The 14,580-nt window shown below is 35.7% G+C and overlaps 1 protein-coding gene across 3 annotated transcripts in view; it reads right to left on the bottom strand.

Annotated features, from left to right (window-relative positions):
• Positions 1-1,026: 1,026 nt before the first annotated feature.
• KLF8 (KLF transcription factor 8) overlaps positions 1,027-14,580 on the bottom strand; it is a 358,412-nt gene continuing 344,858 nt past the window's right edge. For all 3 annotated transcript variants that reach the window (XM_060292377.1, XM_060292376.1, XM_060292378.1), the window contains one exon: positions 1,027-1,208. In XM_060292377.1, the coding sequence (XP_060148360.1) occupies positions 1,027-1,208 (182 nt within the window). The remainder of the gene's footprint in view (positions 1,209-14,580) is intronic.

Here is a 14,580-nt window from a genome sequence, read left to right as displayed (position 1 = left end):
TTGTCTCAACAGATTGCCATTTGAATGAGACTTGTGATTATAGCACTTTTGATATCCTATCCATAAAAAGTCCTCCTCTATTTGTTTTCAGGATCATCCTGGGTCTACTTGTTCCTGTCACTGCCCAACTTACTCTCCTGGAACACTTTTTACCCTACTGGCACGTCGATGTGTGCTTTGAATTTTTGTTCAAATTTAACAAAACAAAGAATGTAATTGTGCAGCAAAATCTTTAATCCTGAAGGAGGAGGAGGAAGAAGAGGAGGAAAAGGAGAAGAACAAAAAGATCCTTTCATTCCCTTTGATGGACTAAAGAAGCAAGAAGCACCAGCACTGTCTGAAAACCAAACTGTAAGAACAAATAGGATTGGCTTTACAAAACCTTGGAGCTTGGTATGGGACTCAGCTTATTCACTGAGAATGTGCCCTATACTCAGGACCCAAATCCCTGTAAATCTTACCAGCCAACTACAATGTTATGCCCTCTTCTGTCTAGGAACTTGAAAAAAGTCAATTTAGGACACTACCAACCACTTTGATGTACTGATTCAGAAATATGATAAGAATTCTATAAAACAAGAGGAAAATAAGAACAAAAAGCAGCGTATGTTTGTTCACAGCCTTGAATTTGATTCCTGTTTTCTTATTGTAGGAAAAATGTCCTATCTCATAACAGGGACGGGAGGGGGGCAACCATGGGTGCCGCACTGGAATTCAACCCATGCGGAGGTTGAAAAAACTGGGGACTGGTCAGTGGAGAAATGAACGTGGAATATAAAGAGTCCCTATGGAAGATCAGCTATATTTTCCTCCAGTTTCGTCAGCCTGGCTCAGTGAACTGTTCCAATCCCATCCCAGAGGCAAGCTGAGTCAAAGAGGAAAAGATGGTCATGATCCCATTGCGCGCGCGCACACACACACACACACACACACACACACACACACACACACACACACACACACACACACACACACACACACACAAGAAAGAGACCAGTGCAGCTCTTCTAGTGCAGTCTGTGCCGCTCACATGGTGTCATGGCGCCGGCGGTGCAGAGACAGGTGGTCAGAGCGAGAAAAGCTACGATTGCAGTCTGTGCACCGGAAAGGCTTGATGCCTGTGTGCTTGCGGAAATGGCGGGTTAGCTCATCTGAGCGAGCAAATTTCCAGGAGCAGCCATCCCAGGTGCATTTATAAGGCTTCTCTCCTAAAAAAGGGAATATGACAAAACAAAGGGAGTCAGATAAGAGACGTTTGGATCCCGAAAAGATAACAGAGTACATAACCTTTTATAAAGTCAAAAAATTAAGCAATCACTTTAAAGACATGTTCTCTTTCACCTTTACTGAAGTCCCAAAGAGAAGCCACGATGGTTGAATGGAAAACACATAGGCTGTGCCTCAAACAGGCCTTTGCTTGAATCCTGGCTCTAGTACATAGTAGTTGTGTGACCTTAAATAAGTCACTTCTCCCTGGCTGGATCTCTGTTTTTTCATCTCTAAAGAGGGATAAAAATATCTCACAAGGTTGTATGAAACATTTTATCCTTTAAACACAGCCAATAAATGATAAAGCTGGGATCAAAACCCAAATCTTTGACATTTTCCACTATACCACACGGTAGTAACTGTATTTTCTCCTCTAATAGCTCCCCAAAAATAATAGTCTAAAATAGAGCTATACACACAGGAAGAATGTGTGGTTCACTGGAATGGGTCTTCAGTTAAGACTACAGGCCTTTTTCTGTGAAAGATCAGAAACTCAGTGGCATGGAATGGGGCGAGGAGAAGTGTCAAGTCAAACTTTTTGAAATAGTTACATGCTTGCTCAGTACCCCCAGGTTGCACCTGGGTTATATATGGAATATGTATGCTTTGGGTAGAAAACTATATGAAAAAAAAGTAATATAAAAAACATTAACACAGTATAACCCCATAATGGTGTATATGTCACATAACACATATTTATATACTCAGAATAAAGGCAATATCAACACACTTAAATATAAATTATGAGAGGAATTATTAACAGTGAGTGAATATCTGGAAAGTGAGGATGAGAATGAGAAGAGAAGATGAGAATCAGGTGAGAAGAGGATTTTTACTTTTCACCTTCCTGTATTGTTGGAATGTTTTAAAAATCATGTAGCTGTATCTTATAATAAAAATTTAAACGTAAAAAGGTAAGACGGTATGAGCAAAAAATAAATATTAACTATGGTTAAGTTAAGATTATGGGGTTAGGGTAACGATTGTTTTCTTTTTAATGTGCTTCTCTACTTCCCATCTTCTATGATGAGCATGTATAATCTTATAATCATAAATAAGAGATAATGTAGGTATTGGGTTGGCCAAAAAGTTCGTTTGGGTTTTTCTGTAACATCTTATGGAAAAACTTGAATGAACGTTTTAGCCAACCTGTACAAAATGTATTGGTATTTTAATGGTCTTTCTTACTTTGGCTCTTTCTCCTCTTCTCCTTATAAATACTCCAGAGCATTTTATTTTATGTTGTTCTAAATTCTGGTGGCAATCTTATTTGCATATGCTGTTTTTCAACTTACTGCTCAACACATCAATCCTCCTAAGTGCTTACTAATTAACTGTACAGCTTTCAAACAATGGGCAACAGAATGGAATTCACTCTGACTCACAGTTGTGGAAAATACCAAGGCAACTATTTTGAGGATTAAATATGCCAATTACTGATCATTTCAATATACAGAAATTGCTGCATTAGCTGCTAAGAAGAATGAGATAGAGTTGGATGTAGTGAGAACAAAAGACGGCCAATGAAATGTTATAAAATGAAAAGAAAAAGCTACTGAATGGCTATGCACCACACACATACACACACACAGAGTAGGATCCCATTTATGTTCTCTAAACTTCTCTACCTCTGTGTCTCTGTGTCTGTCTCTCTGTTTTTCTCTCTCTCCCTCTCACACACACACACAACCCCCAAACAAAGAGAAAAGATCTGGAAGACTACACAGCAAAATACCAGTGGAAAGGAGAATGAGACTGTAGATGGTGTTTAGTGTGTAAATGGGATTTTTCAGTTTGGTCTATATAATTCCATTCCATCTCCACACCTCCAAACACTGCTATACATTTTGTTGCAATCTCTCAAGAATTTCTCTTACTTCTATCTTCTCTACAATCAAATGAAGAAAATTTGACTTGTAAAGCAGTGACACCCTGTGGTGATAAGAGCTCATTGCTAGAATACACAGATTACACAATTCAGCAAGGAGACCAATTTTTCCTATTGCAAAATCTGTTACCTTTTATTATCATTGAACAGGCTCCTGTTTGTGCTAATGCATTTCATGTGGTACAACTCAACTCATGACCTTCATCAATACATCATCGATATTGAAGGACAAAACATACATAGGGAAAATAATAATATAAAATGTACATATTAGGGGCTTCCCTGGTGGCACAGTGGTTGAGAGTCCACCTGCCGATGCAGGGGACGCAGGTTCGTGCCCCGGTCCAGGAGGATCCCACATGCCACGGAGCGGCTGGACCCATGAGCCATGGCCGCTGAGCCTGCGCGTCCGGAGCCTGTGCTCCGCAACGGGAGAGGCCACAACAGTGAGAAGCCCGCGTACCGCAAAAGAAAAAAAAATGTACATATTAGCTATGTGACAAAGTATGATATAAGTTCCAAGGCTCAATAATCTGTGCGCTAGTGTGAAGGCATTAAGCTTGAAACATGGGTAGGTTTAGATGGGTAGAACAGTAGGTGAAAAGCAACCCAGTCAGTTGGGGGCATGGGCTGGTAGGAAGTACCATAAATGATGCATGGGGCATGGGATCAGCCATCCTGAATTCTGTAAAAATCTTTACAGAATTTCCATGAGATGGTCCCTATTACAAAGGCCAGACTAAAGAATTTGGATTTTAGCATGAAATGTAGTGACATACCAAAGAGGGGGGCAGTGAGAGTAGTCTGCCTCAGATATAGGCAATAAGGGGGATGCATTGACTATAAAGAATATTAAAACAAAATAAACTAAACGTTTGCTCTTTGTTATCATCATGTTCCAGTTGTAAGTCAATGATAAGATACTCCTTCTGGCTATGACATCTCCCACTGCCCTGTCCCTCTTGGTACACCACTGCCAGAAGGCAGTGGTTGGGGGGTGGGGGGAGTGTGCAACACTAAACACCTTTTGAACTTGAGAGTGACTTGATCAAATCTGAATGTTGAAATGATCTAGCCATGATATGCAAGATGGATTACAATGAATACAAGGCTACTGGTGTAATCTATTGTCTGGCACATACTGGTACTCAAATCATTTATTGATTTGATGAAGGAATCAATAATAAATGTAACAGAAGATTGAAGTAAATAAAATCAGAAATAAGAGAAGAGACATTACAATGGATGCCACAAAAATAAAAAGGATTATAAGGGACAATTATAAACAGTTATATGCCAAAAACTAGACAACTTATAAGAAATGGATAAATTCCTAGAAACATAACCTACAAAAACTGAATTAAAACATAGTAAGCTTGAATAGATCAATAAAACATAAGGAAATTGAATCAGTAATCAAAAATCTCTAAACAAAGAAAACCCCAGGACCAGAGGTCTTCACAAGTGAATTCTACATCCAAAGAATTTATACTAATTCTCCTTAAATCTTCCAAAAAATGGGAGAGGAAGGAACACTTCCAAACTCATTCCATGAGAACAGCATCACCCTGATATCAAAACCAAACAAAGCAGAAGATAAGAAAACTATAGGCCAATATCCTTGATGAATATACATGCAAAAATCCTCAATAAAATCCTAGCAAACTGAATTCCACTGTACATTAAAAAGACTATAGGGGGCTTCCCTGGTGGCGCAGTGGTTGAGAGTCTGCCTGCCGATGCAGGGGACACAGGTTCGTGCCCTGGTCCGGGAAGACCCCACAGGCCGCGGAGCGGCTGGGCCCATGAGCCATGGCCGCTGAGCCTGCGCGTCCGGAGCCTGTGCTTCGCAATGGGAGAGGCCACGACAGTGAGAGGCTCATGTACCACAAAAAAAAAAAAAAAAAAAGATTATACACCATGATCAAGTTGGACTTATCCCTGGGATGATGCAAGGATGGTTCGATATACTTAAATCAATGAACGTGATAAAACACATTAACAAATTTAAGAAAAAATCTGCATGATCATCTTAATAGATGGAGTAAAAGCACTTGAAAAAGTTCAGTATCCATTCATAATTAAAATGCTCAACAAAGTAGGTATATAAGAACTTACTTCAACACAAGACACACATGACAACAACTAACATCACAATCAATAGCAAAAAACTAAAAGCTTTTGTCCTAAGATCCAGCACAAGGTAAGGAAGCTGACTCTTCCCCTTTCTTTTCTTCATCGTACTGGAACTCGTAGCCATAGCATTATACAAGAAAAGGAAATAAAAAAGTCACCCAAGATGCTCAACATCACTAATTATTAGAGAAATGCAAATAAAAATTACAATGAGGTACTACCTCACACTGGTCAGAATGACCATCATTAAAAAGTCTACAAACAACAAATGGTGGAGAGGGTGTGGAGAAAAGGGAATCCTCCTACACTATTGGTGGGAATGTAAGTTGGTATAGCCACTATGGAAAACAGTATGGAGTTTCCTTAAAAAACTTAAAGGAAAGTTGCCATATGATCCAGCAATCCCATTCCTTGGCATATATCTGGACAAAACTAAAATTCAAAAAGATACATGCAACCCCTATGTTCATAGCAGCACTATTCATGATAGCCAAGACATGGAAACAACCTAAATGTCCATAGCCAGATGAATGGATAAAGAAGATGTGGTACATATATACAATGGAATATTACTCAGCCATAAAAAAGAATGAAATAATGCCATTTACAGCAACATGGATGGACCTGGAGATTATCATACTAAGTGAAGTAAGCAAGAGAACGACAAATACCATACGATATCATTTATATGTGGAATCTAAAATGTGACACAAATGAACCCATCTGTGAAACAAAAATAGATTCACAGACATAGAGATCAGACTTATGGCCAAAGGGGAGGGAGTGTGGGGGAGGGATGGATTGGGAGTTTAGTGTTAGCAGATGCAAACTATTATATATAGAGTAGATAAACAAGGTCCTACTGTATAGCACAGGGAACTATATTAAATATCCTGTGATAAACCATAATGGAAAAGAATATAAAAAAGAATGTATTCGTATGTATAACTGAATCACTTTGCTCTACAACAGAAATTAATGCAACATTGTAAATCAACTACACTTCAGTAAACGAAAGACACCCAAAACAGAAAGGAAGAAAAAAGTTATCTTCATTTGCAGATGATATGATCATATATATAAACAACACCAATTTTTTTAACATCTTTATTGGAGTATAATTCCTTTACAATGATGTGTTAGTTTCTGCTTTATAACAAAGTGAATCAGTTATACATACACATATGTTCCCATATCTCTTTCCTCTTGCGTCTCCCTCCCTCCCACCCTCCCTATCCCACCCCTCTAGGTGGTCACAAACCACTGAGCTGATCTCCCTGTGTTATGTGGTTGCTTCCCACTAGTGATCTATTTTATGTTTGGTAGTGTATGTCTGTCCATGCCACTCTCTCACTTTGTCACAGCTTACCCTTCCCCCTCCCCCTATCCTCAAGTCCATTCTCTAGTAGGTCTGTGTCTTTATTCCCATCTTACCCCTATGTTCTTCACGACTTTTTTTGTTTGTTTTCTTAGATTCCATATATATGTGTTAACATACAGTATTTGTTTTGCTCTTTCTGACTTACTTCAACAGCAAATTTTAAACAAACAAAAACTGACCTAATTAAAGGATTTAGAATTAATTATTCAGTAAACTTGCAATATACAAAATCAAAAGAGAAAAATCACTCATGTTTCTAAACACAAACAACAAAATATCTGAAACAGAAGTGAAGGAAACAATACAATTCAAAATAGCTACAAAAAGAATAAAATAGGAATAAATTTAACCAATGAGGTTAGAGACTTGTACACAGAAAATTATACAACACCAATGAAGGAAATTAAAGAAGGTACAGACATCTTTCCATCTGGAAAGATATCGCATGTTCGTGGATTGGTAAAATTAATATTGTTAAGATATCCATAACTCAAAATGACCTACAGATTCAATGTGGCTCCTACCAAAACCCCAATGGTGTTCTTTACAGTAATAGAAAAAAGAATTCTAAAGTTCATGTGGAACTGCAAAAGACCCTGAATAGCCAAAGCAATTTTGATAAAAAATAATAAGGTTGGAGGCATTCCAAGTCCTGATTTCAAAATATATTACAAAGCTACAGTAATCAAAATAGTAAAGTACTGACATGAAAATAGAGATATAGACCAATGGAATAGAGAGCTCAGATAGAAATACATGCATCTATAGTCAATTGATCTTCAACAACGTGTCTATAACAAACAATGAGAGAATAATGTCTTTGATGAATGGTGTTGGAAAAACTGGATATCCACATACAGAAGAATGAAATTGGACCCTTATCTCATATCATATACAAAAATAAGCTCAAAATGGATTAACATCTAAAATGTAAAACCAGAAACCATAAAATTACAGAAGTAAACATAGGGGGGAAGCTTCTTTTATTGAAGTATAATTGATTTACAATGTTGTGTTAGTTTCAGGTGTAGAGCAAAATGAACTGAATCATTTCACTGTACACCTGAAACTAATACAACATTGTAAATATAAATAAATAAATATATATATTTGAAGTTATATTTATACATGTATATTTCTTACCAGATTATTTTCCATTACAAGTTATTACAAGATACTGAATATAACTCCCTATGTTATGCAGTATATCCTTGTTTCTTATCTATTTTAAGTATAGTAGTTTGTATCTGTTAATCCCATAAATCTAAATTATCCCTCCCATAATCCTTTCCCCTTTGGTAACCATAAGTTTGTTTTCTATGTCTATGAGTCTGTTTCTATTTTGTATAGAGATTCCTTTGTATTACTTTTCAGATTCCACATGTAAGTGATATCATATATTTGTCTTTGTCTGACTTACTTCACTAAGTATAATATTCTCTAGGTCCATCCATGTTGCTTGAAATGACAATATTTCATTCTTTTTTATGGCTGAGTAATATTCCATTATATATATACCACATCTTCTCAAACCAATCCTCTGTTGATGGGTAACTGTTTTTTTTCCCGTGTCTTGGCTGTTTTAAATAGTGCTGCTATGAACATGGGGTGCACGTATCTTTTCAAATTAGAGTTTTTATCTTTTCTGTATATATAACCAGGAATGGGATTGCTGTATCATATAGTAGCTTTACTTTTAGTTTTTAAAGGAATCTCCATACTGTTTTCAACAGTGGCTGCACCAATTTACATTCCCACGAACAATATAAGAGGGTTCCCTTTTCTCCACACCCTCTCCAACATTTACTATTTGTAGATTTTGATGATAGCCATTTTGACTAGTGTGAGATGATACCTCATTGTGGTTTTGATTTGCATTTCTCTAATAATTAGCAATGTTGAGCATCTTTTCATGTCCCTGATGTCCAACTGTATGTCTTCTTTGGAGAAATGTCTGTTTAAGTCTTCTGCCCATTTCTTGATTGAGTTGTTTGTTCTTTTAATATTGAGTTATATGTTTGTGTATTTTGGAAATTAACCCATTGTTGGTTACATCATTTGCAAATATTTTCTTCAATTCCATAGGTTGTCTTTTCATTTTCTTTATGATTTTCATTGTTGTGCAAAAGAGTTTAAGTTTTATTAGGTCCAACTTATTTTTGCTTTTTTCCCTTTTGCATTGGGAGACTGATGTAAGAAAATGTTCCTATGATTTATGTCCAAGAATGTTTTCCCTATGTTCTCCTCTAGGAGTTGTATGGTGTCATGTCTTATATTTAGGTCTTTAAACCATTTTGAGTTTATTTTTGTATATGGTGTGAGGCAGTGTTCTAATTTCATTGATTTACATTAAACTGTCCAACTTTCCCAACACCACTTGTTGAAGAGACTGTCTTTTCTCCATTGTACGTTCTTGCCTCCTTTGTCATAGATTAATTGACCATAGGTGTGTGGGTTTATTGCTGGGCTCTCTATTCTGTTCCACTGAGCTATATGTCTGTTTTTGTGCCAATACCACAATGTTTGGATTCCTGTAGCTTTTTAGTATAGTCTGAATTCTGGAAGGGCTATACCTCCAGCTCTATTCATTTTCCTCAGGATTGCTGTGCCAATTCTGTTTTTCTGTAGTTCCATACAAATTTCAGGATTATTTAGGATTATTTAGGATTATTTAGGATTATTTTAGGATTATGTGAAAAATGTCACATGGGTACTTTGAGAAAGATTGCATTAAATCTGTAGATTGCTTTGGGTAGTATGGCCATTTTAACAATATTAATTCTTCTAATCTAAGAGCATGGGTTATATTTCCATTTCTTTGAATCCTCTTCAATTTCCTTTATGAATGTTTTATAGTTTTCACCTCCTAGGTTTAGATTATTCTTAAAGATTTTTGATGTGACTTTAAATGGTATTCGTTCATTGTTAGTGTAAAGAAATGCAACAGATTTCTGTATATTAATCTTGTATCCTGCTAACTTTCTTAATTCTTTTGTTAGTTCTAATAGATTTTGTGTGGAGACTATAGGGTTCTCTCTATATATAGACGATCATTTCATCTGCAAATAGTGACAGTTTTACCTCTTCTTTTCCAAGTTAGATACTTTTTATTTCCTTTTCTTGTCCGATTGTGGTGGCTAGAAATTCCAAAACTATGTTGAATAGAATTGGTGAGAGTCAGCGTCCTTGTCTTATTCCTGAATTTAGCTTGAAGGCTTTCAGCTTTTCACCATTGAGTATTGCATTGGCTGTGAGTTTGTTATAAATGGTTTTTAATATGTTGAGAAACATTCTCCCTATACCCACTTTTATGAGTTTTTATCATGAATGGATGTTGAATTTTGTCACATGCTTTCTCTGCCTCTATTGAGATGATCATGTGTTTTTTGTCTTTCCTTTTGTTAATGTGGGGTATCACACTGATTGATTTGCAAATGTTGAGTCATCTGGAATGATTATGGTGCATGATCCTTTTTAGGCATTGTTGTATTTGGTTTGCTAGTATTTTGTTAAGGATTTTTGCCTGAATATTCATCAAAGACATTGGCCTGCAATTTTCTTTTTCTTTTTCTTTTTTGTAGTGTCTGGTTTTGGTATCAGGGTGTTGGTGGCTTCATAGAATGAATTTGGGAGTGTTCCATCCTCTTAAATTTTTTTGGAATGGTTTTAGAGGGATAGGTATAATCTCTTCTTTGTATGTTTGATAGAATTCCCCAGTGAAGTCCTCTGTTCCCCGACTTTTGTTTGAAGGGAGTTTTTAAAATTACAAATCCTATTCCACTTTTAGTGATTAGTCTGTTCATATTATCTGTTTCTTTTTGAATCACTCTTGGCAAGCTGTATGTTTCTAGAAACTTGTTCATTTCCTCCAGGTTGTCCACCTTTTGGTACATAACTTTTCATAGTATTCTCTTATAATGTTTTTTATGGATGTGTTATCAGATATTTCTCCTCTTTCATTCCTTATTTTATGTATTTGGGTCCTCTCTCTTTTCTTTTTGGTGAGCCTGTCTAGAATTTGTTGATTCTGTTTATCTTAAAAAAAAAAAACCCAAAACAGCTCTTGGTTTTATTGACCTTTTCTGTTATTTAAAAAATCTATTTTATTTATTTACCCTCCAATCTTCATTATTTCATTCCTTCTGCTGACCATTGGTTTTGTTTGTTCTTCTTTTTTGAAATTCTTTTAGGTGGTAGGTTAGGTTGTTTATTTGATTATTCCTGTTTCTTGAGGAGGTCCTGTATTGCTATGAACTTGCCTCTTAGAACTGCTTCTGCTGCATCCCATAAATTTTGTAAGGTTGTGTTTTCATTTTTGTTTGTCTTTAGGTATTTTCTGATTTCTTCTTTGATTTCATCTTTGACCCATTGGTTATTTTAGTAGCATGTTTATTTTCCTCATGTTTGTTCTGTTTCTGTTTTTCTTTCTGTGTTTAATTTCTAGATTCACACTGCTGTTGTCATAATGATGCTTGAAATTATCTCCATCCTCTTAAATTTATGAGGCTTGTTTTGTTACCTAGTATATGGTCTACCTTAGAGAACATTCCATGCACACTTGAAAAGAATGTGTATTTTGATGTTTTGCTTTGTTTTGTTTTTTGGATATTGTGTCTTGTAGATATAAATTAAGTTCAACTGGTCTACTGTGTCATTTAGGACCTCTGGTGCCTTATTGAATTTTCTGTCTAAATGATATTTCCATTGATATCAGTGGTTATTAAAGGCCCCTACTAAGGTTGTATTACTATCCCTTTCTCCCTTTATGTCCCTTAGTATTTATTTTATATATTTACATGCTCCAATATAGGGTGCATAAATTTAACAAGTGTAATATTATCTTCTTGTATTGATCCCTTTATAATTTATGGTGTCTTTCTTTTTCTTTCTTTATGGCATTTGTTTAAAAAACCTACAACCAAGAATACTCTAACAAGCAAGGCTCTCATTCACATTCGATGGAGAAATCAAAAGCATTACAGACAAGCAAAAGCTAAGAGGATTCAGCACCACCAAAGCACTATACAACAATTGCTAAAGGAACCTCTCTAGGCAAGAAAGACAAGAGAACAGAACAAAAGAGGAAAGGAAGAAAAAAGGCCTACAAAAACAAACCCAAAACAATTAGGAAAATGGCAATACGAACATACATATTGATAATTACCTCAAATGTAAATAAATTAAATGCTCCAACCAAGAGACATAGACTGGCTGAATGGATACAAAAACAAGAGTTATATGTATGCTATCTACAAGAGACCCACATCAGACCTAGTGACATATATAGACTGAAAGTGAGGGGATGGAAAAAATATTCCAGGCAAATGGAAACCAAAAGAAAGCTGGGGTAGCAATACTCATAACAGAAAAAATAGACTTTAAAAAAAGGCTGTTGCAAGAGACAAGGAAGGACACTACATAATGATCAAGGGATCAATCCAAGGAGAAGATATAATATTTGTATATATTTATGCACCCAACGTAACAGAATATCAATACATAAAGCAAATACTAACAACCATAAAAAGGGAAATCAACAGTAACACAATAATAGTGGGGGGGCTTTAACACCTTACTTACACCAATGGACAGATTATGCAGACAGAAAATTAATCAGGAAACACATGCCTTAAATGACACATTAGACCAGATAGACTTAATTGATATTTATAGGACATTTCATCCAAAAGCAGCAGAATACACTTTCTTCTCAAGTGCATGTGGAACATTCTGCAGGATAGACCACACCTTGGGTCACAAATGAAGCCTTGGTAAATTTAAGAAAATTGAAATTATACCAAACATCTTTTCCAACCACAATGATATGAGATTAAAACTCAATTACAGAAAAAAAAACTTTAAAAACCACAAACACATGGAGGCTAAACAATATGCTACTAAATAACCAATGGATCACTGAAGAAATCAAAGAAGAAATCAAAAAATACCTGGAAACAAATGACAATGGAAACATGATGACCCAAAACCTATGTGATGCAGCAAAAGCAGTTCTAAGAGGGAAGTTAATAGCAATACAACCCTACCTCAAGAAACGAGAGAAATCGCAAATAAACAATCTGACCTTACACCTAAAGCAATTAGAGAAAGAAGAACAAATGAAACTCAAACTTAGAAGGAAAGAAATCATAAAGATCAGAGCAGAAATAAATGAAATAGAGAGAAAGAAAATAGCAAAGATCAATGAAACTAAAAGCTAGTTCTTTGAGAATATAAACAAAATTGATAAAATTTTATCCAGACTCACCAAGAAAAAAGGGAGATAATTTAAATCAATAAAATTGGAAATAAAAAGGGAGAAGTTACTGGCACCACAGAAATACAAAGGATCATAACATACTACTACAAGCAACTATATGTCTATAAAATGGACAACCTGAAAGAAATGGACAAATTCTTAGAAAGGTAAAACCTTCCAAGACTGAACCAGGAAGAAATAGGAAGTATGAACAGACCAATCACAAGTAATGAAATTGAAACTGTGATTTAAAATATTCCAACAAACCAAAGTCCAGGACCAGATGGCTTCACAGGTGAATTCTATCAAACATTTAGAGAAGAAACACTTATCCTTCCCAAACTCTTCCAAAAATTGCAGAGGAAGGAACATTCCCCAGCTCATTCTATCAGGCCAATATTACCCTGATACCAAAACCAGACAAAGATATCAAAAAAAGGAAATTACAGGCCAGTATCACTGATGAACATAGATGCAAAAATCCTCAAAAAAATACAAGCAAACAGAATCCAACAACACATTAAAAGAATCATACACCCTGATCAAGTGGGATTTATCCCAGAGATGCAAGGATTCTTCAATATATGCAAAACAATCAATGTGATACACCATATTAACAAACTGATGAATAAAACCCATATGATCATCTCAATAGATTCAGAAAAAGCTTTTGACAAAATTCAACAACGATTTATGATAAAAACTCTCCAGAAAGTGAGCATAGAGGGAACCTATCTCAACATAATAAAGGCCATATGTGACAAACCCATAGCAAACATCATTCTCAATGGTGAAAAGCTGAAAGCATTTCCTCTAAGACCAAGAACAAGACAAGGATGTCCACTCTCACCATTATTATTCATCATAGTTTTGGAAGTCCTAGCCATGGAAATCAGAGAAGAAAAATAAATAGAAGGAATCCAAACTGGAAAAGAAGTAAAAATGTCACTGTTTGCAGATGACATGATACTATACATGGAAAATCCTAAAGATGCCACCAGAAAACTTCTAGAGCTAATCAATGAATTTGGTAAAGTTGCAGGTTACAAAATTGATACACAAAAATCTCTTGCATCCCTATACACTAACAATGAAAGATCAAAAAGAGAAATTAAGAAAACAATCCCATTTACCATTAGAGCAAAAAGAATAAAATACCTAGGAATAAACCTACCTAAGGAGACAAAAGACCTGTCCTCAGAAAACTATAAGATACTGATGAAAGAAATCAAAGATGGCACAAACAGATGGAGATATATGAGATATTCTTGGATTGGAAGAGTCAATATTGTTTGTTAAAATGACTATACTACTCAAAGCAATCTACAGATTCAGTGCAATTCCTTGTAAATTACCAAGGGCATTTTTCACAGAATTAGAACAAAAAAGTTTACAGTTTGTATGGAAACACAAAAGAGCACAAATAGCCAAAGCAATCTTGAGAAAGAAAAACAGATCTGGAGGAATCCAGCTCCCTGTCTTCAGACTATACTACAAAGCTACAGTAATCACGACAGTATGGTATTGGTGCAAAAACAGTAATATAGATCAAGGGAATAGGATATAAAGCCAAGAGATAAACCCATGAACCTATGGTCACCTAATCTATAACAAAGGAGGCAAGAAACAACAATGAAGCAAAGATAGTCT

Source organism: Globicephala melas, chromosome X, assembly GCF_963455315.2.
Source record: "Globicephala melas chromosome X, mGloMel1.2, whole genome shotgun sequence".
NCBI lineage: Eukaryota > Metazoa > Chordata > Mammalia > Artiodactyla > Delphinidae > Globicephala > Globicephala melas.
Note: the sequence above shows the minus strand (reverse complement) of the source record. Positions and strands in the feature narration are given on the sequence as shown.